Source organism: Eubalaena glacialis, chromosome 14, assembly GCF_028564815.1.
Source record: "Eubalaena glacialis isolate mEubGla1 chromosome 14, mEubGla1.1.hap2.+ XY, whole genome shotgun sequence".
Taxonomy (NCBI): Eukaryota; Metazoa; Chordata; class Mammalia; order Artiodactyla; family Balaenidae; genus Eubalaena; species Eubalaena glacialis.
The window spans coordinates 81776808-81796460 of record NC_083729.1 but is presented as its reverse complement, the minus strand read 5'-3'; the positions used below and the strand labels follow the sequence as shown (position 1 = coordinate 81796460).

Sequence of the window (19653 nt, the reverse complement as noted above, 5' to 3'; positions counted from 1 at the left end):
AGTTTTTTAAGGAACCTCCATACTGTTCTCCATAGTGGCTGTATCAATTTACATTCCTACCAACAGTGCAAGAGGGTTCCCTTTTCTCCACACCCTCTCCAGCATTTATTGTTTGTAGATTTTTTGATGATGGCCATTCTGACTGGTGTGAGGTGATACCTCATTGTAGTTTTGATTTGCATTTCGCTAATGATTAGTGATGTTGAGCATCCTTTCATGTGTTTGTTGGCAATCTGTATATCTTCTTTGGAGAAATGTCTATTTGGGTCTTCTGCCCATTTTTGGTTTGGGTTGTTTTTTGATATTGAGCTGCATGAGCTGCTTGTAAATTTTGGAGATTAATCCTTTGTCAGTTGCTTCATTTGCAAATATTTTCTGCCATTCTGAGGGTTGTCTTTTTGTCTTGTTTATGTTTTCCTTTGCTGTGCAAAAGCTTTTAAGCTTCATTAGGTCCCATTTGTTTATTTTTGTGTTTATTTCCGTTTCTCTAGGAGGTGGGTCAAAAAGGATCTTGCTGTGATTTATGTCATAGAGTGTTCTGCCTATGTTTTCCTCTAAGAGTTTTAGAGTGTCTGGCCTTACATTTAGGTCTTTAATCCATTTTGAGGTTTTTTTTTTTGTGTATGGTGTTAGGGAGTGTTCTAATTTCATTCTTTTCCATGTAGCTGTCCAGTTCTCCCAGCAGCACTTATTGAAGGGGCTGTCTTTTCTCCATTGTATATTCTTGTCTCCTTTATCAAAATATAAGGTGACCATATGTGCATGGGTTTGTCTCTGGGCTTTCTATCCTGTTGCATTGATCTATATTTCTGTTTTTGTGCCAGTACCATACTGTCTTGATTACTGTAGTTTTGTAGTATAGTCTGAAGTCAGGGAGCCTGATTCCTCCAGCTCTGTTTTTCTTTCTCAAGATTGCTTTGGCTATTCGGGGTCTTTTGTGTCTCCATACAAACTGTGAAATTTTTTGTTCTAGTTCTGTGAAAAATGCCATTGGTAGTTAGTTAGGGATTGCACTGAATCTGTAGATTGCTTTGGGTAGTATAGTCATTTTCACAATGTTGACTCTTCTAATCCAAGAACATGGTATATCTCTCCATCTGTTTGTATCATCTTTAAAATCTTTCATCAGTGTCTCATAGTTTTCTGCATACAGGTCTTTTGTCTCCTTAGGTAGGTTTATTCCTAGGTATTTTATTCTTTTTGCTGCAATGGTAAATGGGAGTGTTTCCTTAATTTCTCTTTCAGATTTTTCATCATTAGCATATAGGAATGCAAGAGATTTCTGTGCATTAATTTTGTATCCTGCTACTTTACCAAATTCATCGATTAGCTCTAGTAGTTTTCTGGTAGCATCTTTACGATTCTCTATGTATAGCATCATGTCATCTGCACACAGTGAGAGCTTTACTTCTTCTTTTCCGATTTGGATTCCTTTTATTTCTTTTTCTTCTCTGATTGCTGTCGCTAAAATTTCCAAAACTATGTTGAATAATAGTGGTGAGAGTGGACAACCTTGTCTTGTTCCTGATATTAGAGGAAATGGTTTCAGTTTTTAACCATTGAGAACAATGTTGGCTGTGGGTTCGTCATATATGGCCTTTATTATGTTAAGTTCCCTCTATGCCTAACTTCTGGAGCGTTTTTATCATAAATGGGTGTTGAATTTTGTCGAAAGCTTTTTCTATATCTATTGAGATAATCGTGGGTTTTCTCCTTCAATTTGTTGATATGGTTTATCACATTGATTGATTTGCATATATTGAAGAATCCTTGCATTCCTGGGATAAACCCCACTTGATCATGGTGTATGATCCTTTTAATGTGCTGTTGGATTCTGTTTGCTAGTATTTTGTTGAGGATTTTTACATTTATGTTCATCAGTGATATTGGCCTGTAGTTTTCTTTCTTTGTGACATCTTTGTCTGGTTTTGGTATCAGTGTGATGGTGGCCTCCTCGAATGAGCTTGGAAGTGTTCCTCCCTCTAATATTTTTGGGAAGAGTTTGAGCAGGATAGGTGTTAGCTCTTCTCTAAATGTTTGATAGAATTCGCCTGTGAAGCCATCTGGTCCTGGGCTTTTGTTTGTTGGAAGATTTTTAATCACAGTCTCAATTTCAGTGCTTGTGATTGGTCTGTTTATATTTTCTATTTCTTCCTGGTTCAGTCTCGGAAGGTTGTGCTTTTCTAAGAATTTGTCTATTTCTTCCAGGTTGTCCATTTTATTGGCATATAGTTGTTTGTAGTAATCTCTCATGATCCTTTGTATTTCTGCAGTGTCAGTTGTTACTTCTTCTTTTGCATTCCGAACTCTATTGATTTGAGTCTTCTCCCTTTTTTTCTTAATGAGTCTGGCTAATGGTTTATCAATTTTGTTTATCTTCTCAAAGAACCAGCTTTTAGTTTTATTGATCTTTGCTATCATTTCCTTCATTTCTTTTTCATTTATTTCTGCTCTGATCTTTATGATTTCTTTCCTTCTGCTAACTTTGGGTTTTTTTTGTTCTTCTTTCTCTAATTGCTTTAGGTATAAGGTTAGGTTGTTTATGTGAGATGTTTCTCGTTTCTTGAGGTAGGATTTTATTGCTATAAACTTCCCTCTCAGAACTGCTTTTGCTGCATCCCTTAGGTTTTGGGTCATTGCGTTGTCATTTGTTTCTAGGTATTTTTTGATTTCCTCTTTGGTTTCTTCAGTGATCTCTTGGTTATTTAGTAGCATATTGTTTAATCTCCATGTGTTTGTATTTTTTACAGATTTTTTCCTGTAATTGATATCTAGTCTCATAGCATTGTGGTTGGAAAAGATACTTGATACGATTTCAATTTTCTTAAATTTAGCAAGGCTTGATTTGTGACCCAAGATATGATCTATCCTGGAGAATGTTCCATGAGCACTTGAGAAGAAAGTGTATTCTGTTGCTTTTGGATGGAATGTCCTATAAATATCAGTTAAGTCCATCTTGTTTAATGTATCATTTAAAGCTTGTGTTTCCTCATTTATTTTCATTTTGGATGATCTGTCCATTGGTGAAAGTGGGGTGTTAAAGTCCCCTACTATGATTGTGTTACTGTCAATTTCCTCTTTTATGGCTGTTAGCATTTGCCTATGTATTGAGGTGCTTCTGTGTTGGGTGCATAAATATTTACAATTGTTATATCTTCTTCTTGGATTGATCCCTTGATCATTATGTAGTGTCCTTTGTCTCTTGTAATAGTCTTTATTTTATTTATTTTTAAAAATTAATTAATTAATTATTTATTTATTTTTGGCTGTGTTAAGTCTTTGTTTCTGTGCGAGGGCTTTCTCTAGTTGCGGCAAGCGGGGGCCACTCTTCATTGCAGTGGGTGGGCCTCTCACTATCGCGGCCTCTCTTGTTGCGGAACACAGGCTCCAGACGTGCAGGCTCAGTAGTTGTGGCTCACGGGCCTAGTTGCTCCACGGCATGTGGGATCCTCCCAGACCAGGGCTCAAACCCGTGTCCCCTGCATTGACAGGCAGATTCTCAACCACTGCGCCACCAGGGAAGCCCAATAGTCTTTATTTTAAAGTCTATTTTGTCTAATATGAGAATTGCTACTCCAGCTTTCTTTTGATTTCCATTTGCATGGAATGTCGTTTTCCATCCCCTCACTTTCAGTCTGTATGTGTCCCTAGGTCTGAAGTGGGTGTCTTGTAGACAGCATATATATGGGTCTTGTTTTTGTATCCATTCAGCCAGTCTGTGTCTTTTGGTTGGAGCATTTAATCCATTTATATTTAAGGTAATTATCAATATGTATGTTCCTATTACCATTTTCTTAATTGTTCTGGGTTTGTTATTATAGGTCTTTTCCTTCTCTTGTGTTTCCTGCCTAGAGCACTTCCTTTAGCACTTGTTGTAAAACTCGTTTGGTGGTGCTGAATTCTTTTAGCTTTTGCTTGTCTGTAAAGGTTTTAATTTCTCTGTCGAATCTGAATGAGATCCTTGCTTGGTAGAGTAATCTTGGTTGTAGGTTTTTCCCTTTCATCACTTTAAATATGTCCTGCCACTCCCTTCTGGCTTGCAGAGTTTCTGCTGAAACCTTAATCAGCTGTTAACCTTATGGGCATTCCCTTGTATGTTATTTGTTGCTTTTCCCTTGCTGCTTTTAATATTTTTTCTTTGTATTTAATTGTTGATAGTTTGATTAATATGTTTCTTGGCATGTTTCTCCATGGATTTATCCTGTATGGGAGTCTCTATGCTTCCTGGACTTGATTGACTATTTCCTTTCCCATATTAGGGAAGTTTTCTACTATAATCTCTTCAAATATTTTCTCAGTCCTTTTCTTTTTCTCTTCTTCTTCTGGGACCCCTATAATTCGAATGTTGGTGCATTTAATGTTGTCCCAGAGGTCTGTGAGAGTGTCCTAAATTCTTTTCCTTCTTTTTTCTTTATTCTGCTCTGTGATAGTTATTTCCACTATTTTATCATCCAGGTCACTTCTCCATTCTTCTGCCTCAGTTATTCTACTATTGATTCCTTCTAGAGAATTTTTAATTTAATTTATTGTGTTGTTCATCATTGTTTGTTTGCTCTTTAGTTCTTCTAGGTCCTTGCTAAATGTTTCTTGTATTTTCTCCATTCTATTATTTCCAAGATTTTGGATCATCTTTACTATCATTACTCTGAATTCTTTTTCAGGCAGACTGCCTATTTCCTCTTCATTTGTTTGGTCTGATGGGTTTTTACCTTGCTCCTTCATCTGCTGTGTGTTTCTCTGTCTTCTCATTTTGCTCTACTTAGTGAGTTTGGGGTCTCCTTTTCACAGGCTGCAGGTTTGTATTTCCCATTGTTTTTGGTGTCTGCCCCCATTGGGTAAGTTTGGTTCAGTGGGTTGTGTAGGCTTCCTGGTGGAGGGGACTGGTGCCTGTGTTCTGGTGGATGAGGCTGGATCTCGTCTTTCAGGTGGGCAAGACCGCGTCTGGTGGTGTGTTTTGGGGTGCCTGTGACCTTATTATGATTTTAGGCAGCCTCTCTGCTAATGGGTGGGATTGTGTTCCTGTCTTGCTAGTTGTTTGGCATGGGGTGTCCAGCACTGCAGCTTGCTGGTCATTGAGTGGAGCTTGGTCTTAGCATTGAGATGGAGATCTCTGGGAGAGCTTTCGCTCTTTGGTATTACATGGAGCTGGGAGGTCTCTGCTGGACCAATGTCCTGAACTCGGCTCTCCCACCTCAGAGGCACAGCACCAAGACCCTGTCAGCCACACGGCTCAGAAGAAAGGGAGAAAAAAAGAAAAAAATAAAATAAAATAATTAAAATGAAAAATAAAAAAATTAAAAAGTACTAAAAAAAAAAGAAAGAAAGAAAGAAGAGAGCAACCAAACCAAAAAACAAATCCACCAATGATAACAAGTGCTAAAAAGTGTACAAAAAAAGAAAAAAAAAAGAAAAAAGAAAAAAAACCAGACAGAGAAAACCCTAGGACAAATGGTAAAAGCAAAGCTATACAGACAAAATCACACAAAGAAGCATACACATACACACTCACAAAAAGAGAAAAAGGAAAAAATATATATATCTTTTGGGGAGTCTGAGGTCTTCTGCCAGTGTTCAGTAGGTGTTCTGTAGGAGCTGTTCCACATGTAGATGTATTTCTGATGTATCTGTGGGGAGGAAGCTGATCTCCACTTCTTACTCCTCCACCATCTTGAAGGTCCTCCCCTGTCCTTTAACTTTAAATACTTTCTTTCTTGCCTTTAGACTTGCGTGTATCATCTCCATGTCATTGGCATATCATTACTGTGAAGGAGGCTGGAAGGCCATTATGATCTCCAATTTTAGAAGGAGTAAATGTTTGTGTGATCTCTGAGACCTAAAGTCTGATGTTAGGCTGTCCAACAAACATGGATCTGAGGAAACGAGATCTGAGGAATTGGAAGCCAAGATTGCCCCTGACCATTTAGGCTCTTCTTGTCACTGAATAAACAGGAAGAAAGGAGTCACCTTACTGGTTGGGGTGATTGATCCTGATTACTCTGGGAAAACTGGGTTGCTGCTACTCAGTGAGGGTAAACAGGACTGTGTCTGGAATCTAAGGGGTTTCCTGGGGCACGTCTTGTTACATGTCTTATTAGTCCCTTGCCCAGTAGTTTTAGTCAATGGAAAACTGCAGCACCCAATAAAGAAGAACACAAAGGACTCTGATTCCACAGAAATGAAGGCTTGATTCACCCTCATGGTGAAGGAGCGCATCAGCCGAGGTACTGGTAGAGGGTAGGGGGAACATGGAATGAGTGGTGGAAAAAGGCAACATGGTTACCAAATTAGACCTAGTGAGTAGCTATGGATTCAAGGAGTGCATCAGTTGACTGCTTAACTTTTTCTTCCCCACTCCTGCCTTTTCCTCTAACCCCCTTATATGAATAACACTGGGAATGGCTTAAAAAAGAGCTTCAGGGACTTCCCTGGTGGCATAGTGGTTAAGAATCCACCTGCCAATGCAGGGGACATGGGTTTGAGCCCTGGTCCTGGAAGATCCCACATGCTGTGGAGCAACTAAGCCAGTGCGCCACAACTACTGAGCCCGTGCTCTGCAACAAGAGAAGCCACCGCAATGAGAAGCCCGTGCACCGCAACGAAGAGTAGCCCCCGCTCGCTGCAACTGGAGAAAGCCCGCATGCAGCAACAAAGACCTAACGTGGCCAAAAATATAATTAATTAATTAATTAATTAAAAAAAAAAAGAGTTTCAGTTGTGGGTATGACCACATTGACCTAACTTGTGATGATTCAGAAGCTGATAATTTTTTATATTTCGCTTGGGATAGGGAATACAGATTTCTCACCCCTGGAGGAAGACCATGACCCAGAGGGATGGAAGACTTGGATGATGCTGGATGACTTCTATTACCCCTCAAGAGACACTGGAAGGAAATTGGATGGTGGGAAGGGGTGAGGTCAGGGTATCTATTCCCTGGTTCCTCCCTTCTGGGGTCACCCGGCCTGACTTTTTTAAAAAACTGAAGTGTAGTTGATTTACAATGTTGTGTTAGTTTCAGGTGCACAACAAAGTGATTCAGTTATATATATATATATATATATATATATATATATATATACACACACACACACACACACACACACACACACACATATATATTCTTTTTCAGGTTTTTTTCCATTATAGGTTGTTACAAGGTATTGAATATAGTTCCCTGTGCTATGCATAGGGTCCTTGTTGTTTATCTATTTTATATATAGTAGTGTGTATCTGTTAATCCCAAATCCTAATTTATCCCTCCCCCCTTTCCCCTTTGGTAACCGTAAGTTTGTTTTCTATGTCTGTGAGTCTATTTCTGTTTTATAAATATGTTCATTTGTATCATTTTTTTTATGATTCCACATATAAGTGATGTCATATGATATTTGTCTTTCTCTGTCTGATTTACTTCACTTAGTATGATCGTCTCTAGGTCTATCCATGTTGCTGCAAATTCGCCTGACGTTTTCTTGACAAAGGTCATAACTTCTATTAAATGGCCCTCTCCACAATGCTCTCTCTCTGGGTTCTGGTAGTCATTTCCTCCTCTTGTCCCTTCAAGCCTATGGGTGGTAAAGGGTGTATCCTACTGTTAGAAGCCCTGGGGTTCTGCACTATGCCTTGGGATTTCGCTATACTCTGCCCACATCTTTGTAAATAACTCCTTCATTACGTTTACTTCAAATTGCTAAATTTGAATGCATCCTATGTTGCTTGTTAGAAGCTGATTGACACAGCATGGCTCCCAAGTTGACCCAAACATTCTTGAGACTTTGATGTGGGAGAGACATTCTTTTCCTTGCAGGATATAAATGACTGAGCATGCAATTCTGATCGTCAAAGGCAATTATCTTACAGCCTTGAAGGAAACTGGCCCTATGTTATGTAAGTCAGTTCAGAGAGAATTAAAAAAATGCTGATCCTTGCTGACGTCATAGAACTATCACATCAGCAACCATGATCCTACACTACTCCTGGGCTTCCAATTATGTGCTCTAGTAAGTATTTTTATTGTTTTAGCCACTTTGAATTGGGTTTTTCTAGCTTTTGAAGCTGAAGGTAACTTAACCAATAGATTATCGTAAGTAGAATTGATGGGTCAAGGGTACATACCTTTTAAATTTCTGAGAAATTGCTTTCCAAAAAGGCTGTGCTGATTCACTCATCCATCCATCCAGTGAGTGAATCTGTTTCCTCACACCATTGCCTATTATCTATTTAATTTGTGCCTTCCTGATGGGTGGAAACTGAATTTCATTATTGCTTTGATTGGCATCTTGGTAATTACTAGTATGGTTAACTATAATTACTTCTACTTACTGGATATTTACATTTTCTTCTCAGTGAAATGCTTTTTACATCTGCCACTCATTTTTCCTATAGAATTATTTGCATTTTTCTTATTGATTAGTAGGAACAATTAAAAAACTTTGGATATTAATTATTAGCTTGTTAGATGTGTTGCAAATATTTTCTCCCAGGTACCTTATCTTTTTTTAAAAATTTAATTAATTAATTAATTTTACTTTTTTTTTTTTTTTTTGGCTGTGTTGTGTCCTCACTGCTGTGTGCGGGCTTTCTCTAGTTGCGGCTAGCGGGGTCTACTCTTTGTTGCGGTGCACAGGCTTCTCATTGCGGTGGCTCCTCTTGTTGTGGAGCACTGGCTCTAGGCGCGTGGGCTTCAGTAGTTGTGGCTCATGGGCTAGTTGTGAGCATGTGGGATCTTCCTGGACCAGGGATCTTACCCGTGTCCCCTGCATTGGCAGGCAGAGTCTTAACCATTGTGCCAGCAGGGAAGCCCCAAAGGTACCTTATCTTTTAACTTTCTTCCATGGTGTGTTTTGTCCAAGTTTGCCCCAAATTCTAAAATTTTGATGATGATCAACTTACCATCTTTTCTTTCATGGCTTTGCATTTTGTGTGATCATTGGGCAAAGGCTAAAAGTACTCTGGCATTTGACTCTTTGTATGGGAATTTCAAACTTTAGGCGTTTAACCTACAACCTTTCCTTAAGTGTTGTACCACAAGCTGTCCAATTAAGGTTTTACTGTTTGCTTTTTATTTTTTGGTTGCACATCATAAGCGTACAACTTGGTCAATAGCTGTTTTAAATTTAGAAAAATACCCCTTTATGTTGGTCCTGTGTAGTTGATTCTTTTGTCTTAGTGCTTTTAATGCTTCTACTTATTTCTGCCATTTTGGTGAGTAGTTCGGAGGTTATTTTGTTCATTTGTCCTTCATTTTCATGAGAGAGAGGAAGCTGTTAAATAGCATCTCGGCCCAACTCCTAAAACCTGGGGTTTCATGGAGAAACTAGCTTCGGGGAGATGTGATAGGTCAGCCCACAGGGATGCAAGTCTTAGACAATGGGCTTGGGCTGTTTGGAGGAGCAGAGGTTTGGGCAAGTTCAACTACATCATCCCACCCACGCTGGGTAAAGTGTGTACTGCAGAGGCTGCCCTGGGAATTTCCTTGGTATTTTCCCAAATCGACTAGAGTACCAAAGGCTCCATGCTATTCTTTGTGGTTCATGATACATATCATGTTGCCCCATTAGTTGAATGAAGGTGAGTGCCAGTTTTTTTCCAGTAGCAATACCCAGCCCAGGCTGCCAGTCCTGCTTGAAGGTAGCTATGATAGAATCTAAGCTACAGTGGCTTTGGTCCTCTTAGGAACCCCAAGGGCACTGGTGAACACTGTAGCAGAGAGCCCTGGATTAAGCCTAGTTCTACTGATACCATTAATTTGATTCTGTGTGTTTGTCAACTGTGGGGGCCAGATAACCTCTACTGCTTCACGCTTTATTACTTGTGATTGTCAACTTGGTTACATGAATAAGTCATTGCGGAGATTGTGAAGAGATCTAGAGATTCCAGTGGTAGTGAATGATCAAGCTCTCTTATTCTAGCTGGTTTCCATTGATGTTTCCTCAACTTATTAAGATGATGGACATGTTAAGTGAGCAGACTGGTGGGACTTGTTACCAAACAAGGGTGGATGATGCTATCTTAGAACTTGGAAATTGGAATCTGAACTTAGTGATCTCTTCAAATTATTTGCATGTCTAGTACCTTTGGCTTTATGAATACTTACTGGAATTCAATTCAAGCCACACTTAACAGTGTGCATAATTTTCATTGTTCTAGGTGACAATAAAACATTAATGGAATCTGGCAAACTGGGTTATGTTTATAAAACAGAACCATATTCTTTACTTTTTATGATCAGCATGAATATTAACAGTCTTCTCAAATATAGCTAAGGGATCATGTAATCATCCATTCTGCTCTAAGACAAAAGTTCTGGTCCATTTCTTTACTAGATGGGCTCTCTGCTCTTCAATTACTCACCCCAGTGGCTCAGTTCTTCCTTCTTACCATCATCAGTACTATTCCTTCTCATTTCTCTGATACTCATTCACACTAAAGTTGAAACTGGGGACTTCAGAATGGATGCAGATGGCTGATAATTCTGGGAATACTGGTTGCTCTGAATGTTGGGGAGCCAGGAAAACGTCAAGATCAAGTGGAATAAGAGGCTGAGGCTAAAGAAGACACATGTCACCATCATACGTAGGCTTTTGCAATCTTTATCTGGGCATGGAAAATCCAAGCTATACACCAAAGTCTTTTCTTTCTTTCTTTCTTTCTTTCTTTTTTCTTTCTTTCTTTCTTTCTCTTTCTTTCTTTTTCTTTCTTCTTGCTTTCTTGCTTTCTTCCTCCCTTCCTCCCTTTCTTTTTCTTTCTTTCTTCCTTCCTTCTTTCCTTCCTACCTTCCTTTCTTTCCTTTCTTGCTTTCTTCCTCCCTTCCTCCCTTCCTTCCTTTCTTTCTTTCTTTCTTCCTTCCTTTCTCCCTTCCTTCCTTCCTTCCTTCCTTTCTTTTCTTTCTTTCTTTTTTCTTTCTTTCATTCTTTCTTTCTTTCTTTCTTCTTGCTTTCTTGCTTTCTTCCTCCCTTCCTCCCTTCCTCCCTTCCTTCCTTTCTTTTCTTTCTTTCTTTTTTCTTTCTTTCATTCTTTCTTTCTTTCATTCTTTCTTTCTTTCTTCTTGCTTTCTTGCTTTCTTCCTCCCTTCCTCCCTTCCTCCCTTCCTCCCTTTCTTTCTTTCTTTCTTTCTTTCTTTCTTCCTTCCTTCCTTCCTTCCTTCCTTCCTTCCTTTCTTCCTTCCTTCCTTCCTTCCTTCCTTTCTTTTCTTTCTTTCTTTCTTTTCTTTCTTTCTTTCTTCCTTCCTTCCCTCCCTCCCTCCCTCCCTCCCTCCCTCCCTCCTTCCTTCCTTCCTTCCTTCCTTCCTTCCTTCCTTCCTTTCTTTCTTTCTTTCTTTCTTTCTTTCTTTCTTTCTTTCTTTCTTTCTTTCTTTCTTTCTTTCTTTCTTTCTTTCTTTCTTCTTTTTTTTCTTTCTCTTTCTTTCTTTCCTTCCTTTCCTTTCTTTCTTTCTTTCTGGCTGCGTGGCTTGTGAGATCCTAGTTTCCCGACCAGGGATTGAACCCTTGCCCTCAGCAGTGAGAGTGTGGAGTCCTAACCACTGGACGGCCAGGGAATTCCCCCACCCCTTTTTTTCCCAAAAGCTTAAAAAAATATGTATTGTATTATCTTATTTTACCCAGCCACAGTACATTGTCAAAACCCTGGAAATTGACATTGATATTGCAATATTAACTGAAATACAAGCCTTATTCAGAATTTGCCAGTTTTACATGTACTCTTCCATTAAATAATTTACCAACTCAGGTGAAAAGTAACAAAACTATTAATAGTAGATCTTAGCGTCAACTTCCCCCCCCCCCCAGGCCCATCCCCTCCGAAAAAAGTCAGAATCTGAGAGTCAAAACTTGCTCAGAACTGAAAGAAAAAATCAGCTCTGCTATTAATCAGCCTGGGAGGACAGACAAATAAAGCCTGCTGAAGAAGTGAACAGAAAACACCGTCTCTCACCGTCACACAGCCACTGTAAAATGTCTTCTTTAAGTGACTATTACTTTCTTGCATGTGATGGCACCAACCTGCTCCCAAAGGCTTTTGAATCAATGGAAATACAGCTGTCTGTGTTGTGTCCCTTGGGCCCTTGGAGCATCTCCGGGGTTGACCCCTCATCTCCACCTTTGCAGTTCATGTGCCCAGAGGACTACACTCTCTTTTCACAGGTCTGAGCATCAGTTCAGCAGAGGAACCCGTCCAGAGGTCTAAGTATCAGTCCTACAAGTTTCCTCCTTTGAGCTTCTAGATTCTTTTGTTTCCTCTTGATTCCTTCCCACATTGGGTGCTATCTGGGATACCTTGGCCACTCCTTTTTACTCTTCAGCCTTCTGACATGTGTGTTACCAGTTTCTTGTGTACAATTCCCTTTGTTTGCAATTCCTTGTGTGGGTTCTGCTTTCCAGACTGGATCCTGATTGAAACAGAGACCTAAGGAATTTGGGGGCCAGAAGATGGAGCCTTTTCGATGCTGTTTTGTGGTAAACATCCCAAGAAAGGGGATATGTTGACTGACGCATAATGGAGAGACTCTTCAGCTGGGTGGAGGGGACTCAAGGGGTGACAATGGCTGAGCTTGGCTTTGAACAGAAGTGTCTAAATTCCTAACTGCCCTCCAGAAACCAAAAGTGATGGGACTGGGACCTCAACAGGAAAAGACTATGTTCTTCTAAGGCCAAAAAGGAGATGGGGGTGAAATGTATGAGAGGTTGACCAAGGAGACTCTTTTCAGGGTTGGGAAGAGGGGCTCATGGAGGTGCTTGCCTAGAAGGTTCTGTCTTATTCTTGGCACTTTTTTTTCCAGGTGAATATGAAGCTCTAGGTGCTTCTAGTCTGCCTTCTGAAACTCACTTCAGTCAAATTAACTCGTCTCAGAAAATTTTTATGTGTGACCTCAGCAGATTTTGTGTGTGTGTGTGTGTGTGTGTAACAAACATATAGAAAAATAACTTACCATTTGTTGAGAACCTACAAATGGCCTGCATTACTGGAGCAGAGGGTGAGGAATAAGTTGGCAACTGGGGCTCAGTTTTTGGAGAAATCACTACCTACCTCGTTAGTCCTTAGGCTGGTCTGGAGTCCACTATATTTGGGGGCAGCAGGGACCAGGATTATCTCAGTTAAGGGTGTGCTGCTCAATGCCTGTGGCTCCCAAGAGGATAGAGGTGCATCTCTGAGGGGCTGAAAGAGTGGGGGAGGGACTTTTAGCCTAACCCTCCACTCACGGGCAGCCCAAAGTGGAACAGTTGGGTGGCCAGGAATGCCATATGGCTCCTGCCTGAGCCCACAGCTAATTTTGCCATCACAGGACTCTCTTAGTGAAACTGCAGTGGGCAAGCTTCCTGGGCCCAGGTGATGGATTCCCTTCACTTAGAGCCTGCATGTCCAGTTCTAGCTCCAGAGTGACACAGCAGGAGAACTGGGATCTGGGGAAGTCCCTCAGTCTCCCCCTCCTGAGAAACCCAGGGTCTGTCATTAACCCTGTTGGTAGGGCTTGGCTGGGTGCTTACTTCTCAGGGAGCCCAGACAGGTCATCCTCATACTGACGCTGTGATTTCCTCCCCACTGAGGAAGCTGGCACCTCCCTATGCTCTCCAGATAAGTGTTCCCCACTCTATCAGGGCCCGTCACTGCTCTCGGGAGCTGCTTGAGCTGCGATTCAGTCCCCTGCACTTTTGATAAAGGTTCTTGCCAGCGGATAGCTGAAAGGTCCCTTGACTCTTATACATCCCTCTTTTCTGTGCTTTAGGGCTCAGTGAAGGGGTGGAGCCACGCCAGGCTGGGTCCATGTCTTGTCCTGTGTGGAGCTAGCTGCTTCTTACTGGGGAGCTGCTAGGATCCTGGCAGAGCTGCCTTGGCTCGGGTCCCTCCCCTGTTCCCAGGCAGACAAATTTGCCAGTGGGAGTGGGGAGGGCTGCTGGGAGGAGGAGACACAGACATCAGGGAGCTGTAGGGTATTTAAGGTCAAAAGTCGTGCCTGGCCTTGGAACCCCTAGGGGGACACTGTCCCTGGCTGGATCTCTGGGTGGAGGAAAATTCTGCTTGATAGCCCCTCCCTAAGGTTGCCTTGAGGTTTTGTCCCAGGAGGTGGCCTAGATCTTCTGACGAGGGTTTGGTATCAGGCCAGGCTTCCCAGGTCCCTGCCCAGAATCAGGACCTTAAGAACCAGTATCCTGGGAGGGTCTGGAAATGCCTCCTGAGACTCAGATCTCCTATCAATGTCCTCACAGGTGCCAAGACAATCCCGCTGTGGCAGGCGTTCTGGAAGCCCATGAACTAGTCTGTACAGGTAATGTTGGGATGGGGTCTGGAGACTGGGGACACTCATGCCTGTCTCTTCTGGACACCCCAGCCTTCTCTGCCCCTCCCTGTATATGGACCTTACCACCCAATGCTGTCCATCTCCCACTGGACCGCGAGGGTGAGGACCATTTCTTTTTCACTGCTCCAGCTTCAGATCTAGCCTTGGGCCAAATACAAAGTGGCTGTCAAAGTGAGTAGCTGGGCCTTGACACATGTGTACTTATGGAGATGAAGGTTTAACTCATTTATGGTCTAACTCTTAGACCGGTTACAGCCTTGTCCTCCACACCAGAGCTCATAGTTTTACTGGAAAGAAAGGCTGAGCTGATGGGCCATGTGAGAGCTGCCAGTTTTGATGTGTAAACCCTGAACCGTCCTTCCTGAAAGGCCTGGAGTAGATAATCTTTCTCCTAACATCTGGTAAAGCAACCTTAATTATGTTTCTTCATTATTCTTTTCTATTTAAATAGTAATGGAGAAACCTCGGGTTGGAGAAGTCTTTGACTTGAATCAGCAGGTGTGGTTCCTTCAGGGTCAGACCCTCGTGGCAGTTCCACGGAGCAACGGTGTGACTCCAGGTAGGTGAGAGGTCACCATGTGGTTGATCCTTGTGACGTGATCCCCTGCACTTCAGTGCGGCTGGGATACTGGTACCCAGCCTTTTGTTAAAAGTGTGGCTTTATAACAGGGCTCACCTGGAGGGGGAAGAATTCCACACCTGCCTGGGAAGGGGTGTCTTGGACCAGGGCAAAGAGAACAGAGAGAGTGGAGCAGCGTTCTGGGGAGGAGGAGAGCTGCTTTCAGTGATCTGAAGGCCTGTCTTAGGGAAGAGGAGTGGTTTGTTCTGCCAGACTTCTGGTGTCCTAAGAGGACTAATTGGTTGGATAGCACAGGAAGGCAGATCTCAACATGACATTAGGCAATACTTGTCAATGAACAGAGCTCTCCAAGGCTCAGGGGGGCTGCTTGGGATTGGAGCTTCTCACCTCCAGGTGTTCAAGCAGCGGTGTGAAAATCTCAAGGGTGGGGTCTGCCCTCTGATTAACTCTTTGCGTTTGCTCCATTTCTTAGGGCAGTGATTGGTGCTTGGTGTGAATGAATGAATGAATGAATGAATATGGGGCTGGCCATTTTGTGGGTCTGGGGTAGTAGGGATTATACTCTTAAGGTCTCTTCCAGCCTTGCCTGGAAGATCCTGGTCTTTCCTGACTTCAAAAGGGCAAGGACTGTGTGCGTTGGTGGTATAGTGGTGAACATAGCTGCCTTCCAAAGGGGCACTGACACCATATCCCTTCTTATCTAACAGTCATTGTCACTGTTGCCCCATGCAAGAATCCAGGCTCTCTTGAGAAAGACAAAGGGATTCCCTTTTATTTGGGAATACAGAATCCAGAAATGTGGCTGCATTGTGAGGACGTCGGAGGACAGCCCAAATTGCAGCTGAAGGTGAGTGACTAAGAAAAATAATGTAGAAAAACCTCAGTTTCTTTTCTGAGAAGTTGATTTGTTAGGAGATCTAATTTTATAATTAAAAAAAGAAATATCCTCCTGTTCTTAAGCATACTTATCCCTTCCTCCTTTAGAATAATGTGCCTGCAATAGACTTTAATTTGATTTATCCTGCCCCTCCCTAGGTGAGGACTCGTCTTTCTTGAATATTGAGACATTCTAGCCATTGTTTGTTTGTTTGTTTTAATTGGGGTATAGTTACTCTACAATGTTCTGTTAGTTTCTGCTGTACAATGAAGTGAATCACATATATGTATACATATATCCCCTCCCTCTTGGACCTCCCTCCCACCCCACCCCCCGTTCCACCCATCTAGGTCACCACAGAGCACCGAGCTGAGCTCCCTGTGTTATACAGCAGGTTCCCACTAGCTATCTGTTCTACACATGGCAGTGCACATATGTCAGTCCCAATCTCCCAATACATCCCACCCCCCGTGTCCACATGTCCATTCCCCACGTCTGCATCTCTATTCCTGCCCTGCCAATAGGTTCATCTGTACCATTTTTCTAGATTCCACATACATGAGTTAATATACAATATTTGTTTTCTTCTTTCTGGCTTACTTCACTTTCTATGACAGACTCTAGGTCCATCCATGTCTCTATGAATGTTTATTCAAGTATATTCTCTCCTTCATTCTGCCTCCCCTCTCCTTTTTGAATTCCTATTCAGCAGTTATCGGAACTTCGAGATCTCACTTCAATATCTCACCTAATTTCTCATACTTTCTGTCCTTTTTTTTTTCATGTTGCATTCTGGGAGAACTTGTTGATTCAACATCCCAGGTCATGATTACCTTTTAATTCGCACCCTGCCTGCTAAATTATCTTTCTATTGTGTTTTTATGAAATTTCAATCTTTACTATGTTAATTCTGAAGCTCTCTAGTTGCTTTTGCGTTTTTCTTCTTTATAACTGCCTGTTAGTAAAAACTTGTTTCTGAAACTTCTGTTTACTGCAATTCAATTTAATTCAACTCAATATAATCCAAGTCAGCAAATGTGTGTGTTCTTACTGGCCTCCATCACTGTTGTGGGCGTTTGCGAATCATCAGTGCACAGAATGGCAAAGAGTCCTGCCCTCCTGGGGCTTGCATTCTAGTGGGAGAAGAGAAGTGGTCCACAAGAAGTATAATCATGGGTAGATCTGTGGCATGTGAAAGGGTGTTATGTCTCCTGGGAAAGAACGATTAGAGACAGGTAAAGAGACTGGCAGTGCCAGAAACAGCTGGAGTCTGGCTGTGTGGTAAATAGTACAGCAGACATTATTGCAAAGGTGAGATTTTAGCAGATGGGAGGGAGGCAAAGGAGTGAGCCAGCAGTGTCCAGTGAGGGCAAGTTCAATCAATTCAAATTGTTAGAATGTTTTGAATAGAAGAGTGACATGAACGGACATATGGTTTTTAAAAAAATTATTCATTTATTTATTTACTTATTTATTGGATGCATTGGGTCTTAGTTGCGGCGTGCAGGATCATTCATTGCAGCATGAGGGCTTTTTGTTGTGGTGCATGAGCTCCAGAGCGCCCGGGCTCAGTAGTTGCTGCACGTGTGCTCTTTAGTTGTGGCCCACAGGCTCAGTAGTTGCCATGTGAGGCCTTAGTTGCCCCGTGGCACGTGGGATCTTAGTTCCCTGACCAGGAATCCAACCGGCATGTCCTGCATTGTAAGACAGATTCTTAACCACTGAACCACCAGGGATTATTTTGGCTGCTACTTGATAGCCGAGTGTGAAGGGCAAAGGGGAAAGTCCTGTTGGAGGCTTTGAGGTGATCCAGGTGTGACCTGATGGATATGGGGATAGCATGGAGGTAGGAAGAAAACGGTCAGATTCTGGAAATATTTTCAATTGAGTCAATGGGCTTTGCTGACAGAGTGAATGTGGGGTGTGGTTAAGAAGATGAGGACCAAACAGTACATTTTCAGCTCTGTAAGCAAGAGCTGCATGGTGTTGACCCTGCAGGCTTTGTTAAAGACTTTGAATTTTGTGATAATTAGAAAATCATTCAAGACATTTAAGCCAGAAGGTAACATGATCTTATTTATTCAATTATTTCAGTTTATAGTTAACTCAACTGCTTTGTGGAGAATGGGTGGTAAGGATGGAGCAGGTGTAGGGGAGGGAGTGAGAGGTGGCTCAGTTCAGGAAAGATTTTGGAAATAGGGCTCACAGGCCTTGCTGCTGGGTTAAATGTTGAGGGATCTAAGAAAGCAATATCAAGGATGACTCCTAGGTTTTTGGCTGCTCAAAGAATTGGATAGATTAACTGGAAGTTATTAACTGAATAAAGGAATCTTTTGGAAGAATTCCCCCTACTCAGGGTGGAATGTGGCTGAATTATGAACCATTCCTGTGTCTCTTTGGGGATCTTGGACATAATGCAATTTACTTAGAAATACTTATCTTACCTAAATAGAATGGTATGTGAATATATAAATATATACATCTACAAATATACTTCTATATACAATATAGAAACCTTTTCTGATGGTTCTATATACTTTGCTTTTTTGAGTGCAAGTCCTTTGATTTGTTAGACCCTCTTGTGCCTTTTTCATGGCTCTGACCTTTCTCATATGTTTGGCAATTAATTGGAAACCCAAACACCCCTGCCCTGGCGGTCCTTTGCCAGAGCAGTGATTCTTGCAGGAGGGGGGCTCTCACGGATGCAGCTTCGGTGAGGGAAGACCTTGGCTTCCTGCAGCAAATTTGCATTTCCTTCCTTTTCCTGGGGGTGGGGTGGTCCCCGCAGCCTCTTGTGCGGGGAGAGTTCCAATTTGTCATTCAAGGGTGGCCACTTGTTCATGAACCTGTGCCTTGTGTCACTCCATGCCATCTCTGGATTTGAGGGTGGGGGGCAGGAAGGTGAGATGTCATGTGTGCCCACTCTGCTGTTCCTTTGAAATGGGTTTTTCTAGGCTTGCTCTAATAGATGGATAGGGTTGCTCAAACTTTGGAACATTTACATGTTGTGTACAAGTAATGTTGAACTACTCAAACAGCCTGTGCTTATCCTTCTGGCATTTTCTGTCCCGTTTCAGGACCGGCAGATACTGGATCTGTACAACCAAGCTAAGCCCATGAAGCCCCTCCTCTTCTACCATGGCCAGACAGGCATTACCTCCACCTTTGAGTCTGTGGCCTTTCCCAGCTGGTTCATCGCCTCCTCCAAGAGAGGCCAGCCCATCTTTCTCACTTCGGACCTGGGGAGAATGTACAGTACTGCCTTCCATATGAATTTAAGGATTTAACTCAGCCTAGAGGTGGCAGCTTGGTCTTATTAATTTCTCGTTCTCAGCGTGTTTTCATCTGTATTATCTCAGCGTCATTGCACATTGATGCTGAGAGGTGGGCTTGTCCCTGTTCTCATCTTATTTTATGAACGGAGAAGAAGCAATGATCTCGTGGCACCCAAGGAATAGAATGTGGGCTCCAAAGCAGGAGTGAGGCGGTGATGTGTGGCTCTCCTTTCAAGCTGAAACTGTACATCTCTCAAGCCATCTGTACAAGGACATCGGGACCCAAAAAACAGTAGGAACACCTGTCCCAGTGGTGGTTATGAAGAACCACGAATTCAGAACTCACCAGTCTTACCCAAGATCCTGGGACTAGCATGGAGCTGATCTTTGTTTTGTTTTGCTTTGTTTCCTTTCCTAATGGGATTACATTTCCCATAATCTCTATATGTTTCCAGTATATTGTAAGGGGTGTAATATATCCTTTTAAGGGTTCGGAACTTGTAAAGAAAACCAATTCTTAATTAAATTATTTATGTCTAATTCTAATAATCTGTTACCATAAAACCAAATATAAACTCCATGTGTTTATATGATAAGAAAGCTAAAACCATTACAAAATGAAATAGGAAAC

The 19653-nt window shown here is 41.9% G+C and overlaps 1 protein-coding gene across 1 annotated transcript; it reads left to right on the top strand.

The window, feature by feature from the left end:
* The first annotated feature begins 6196 nt into the window (after positions 1–6196).
* Positions 6197–19034, top strand: IL36G (interleukin 36 gamma). Its single transcript, XM_061210903.1, has 6 exons — positions 6197–6221; positions 6788–6911; positions 14199–14257; positions 14742–14849; positions 15578–15717; positions 18825–19034. Exons 1-6 carry the CDS (start codon positions 6197–6199, stop codon positions 19032–19034), a joined length of 666 nt encoding a protein of 221 aa, XP_061066886.1.
* The last annotated feature ends 619 nt before the right edge of the window (positions 19035–19653 follow it).

Coding starts and splice junctions, on each gene's coding strand:
- IL36G (XM_061210903.1), top strand. CDS start 6,197: ATGGTGAAGGAGCGCATCAGCCGAG. Junction 6,222..6,787: donor GAAGGAGCGCATCAGCCGAG/GTACTGGTAGAG, acceptor CGCTTGGGATAG/GGAATACAGATTTCTCACCC. Junction 14,258..14,741: donor CCATGAACTAGTCTGTACAG/GTAATGTTGGGA, acceptor CTATTTAAATAG/TAATGGAGAAACCTCGGGTT.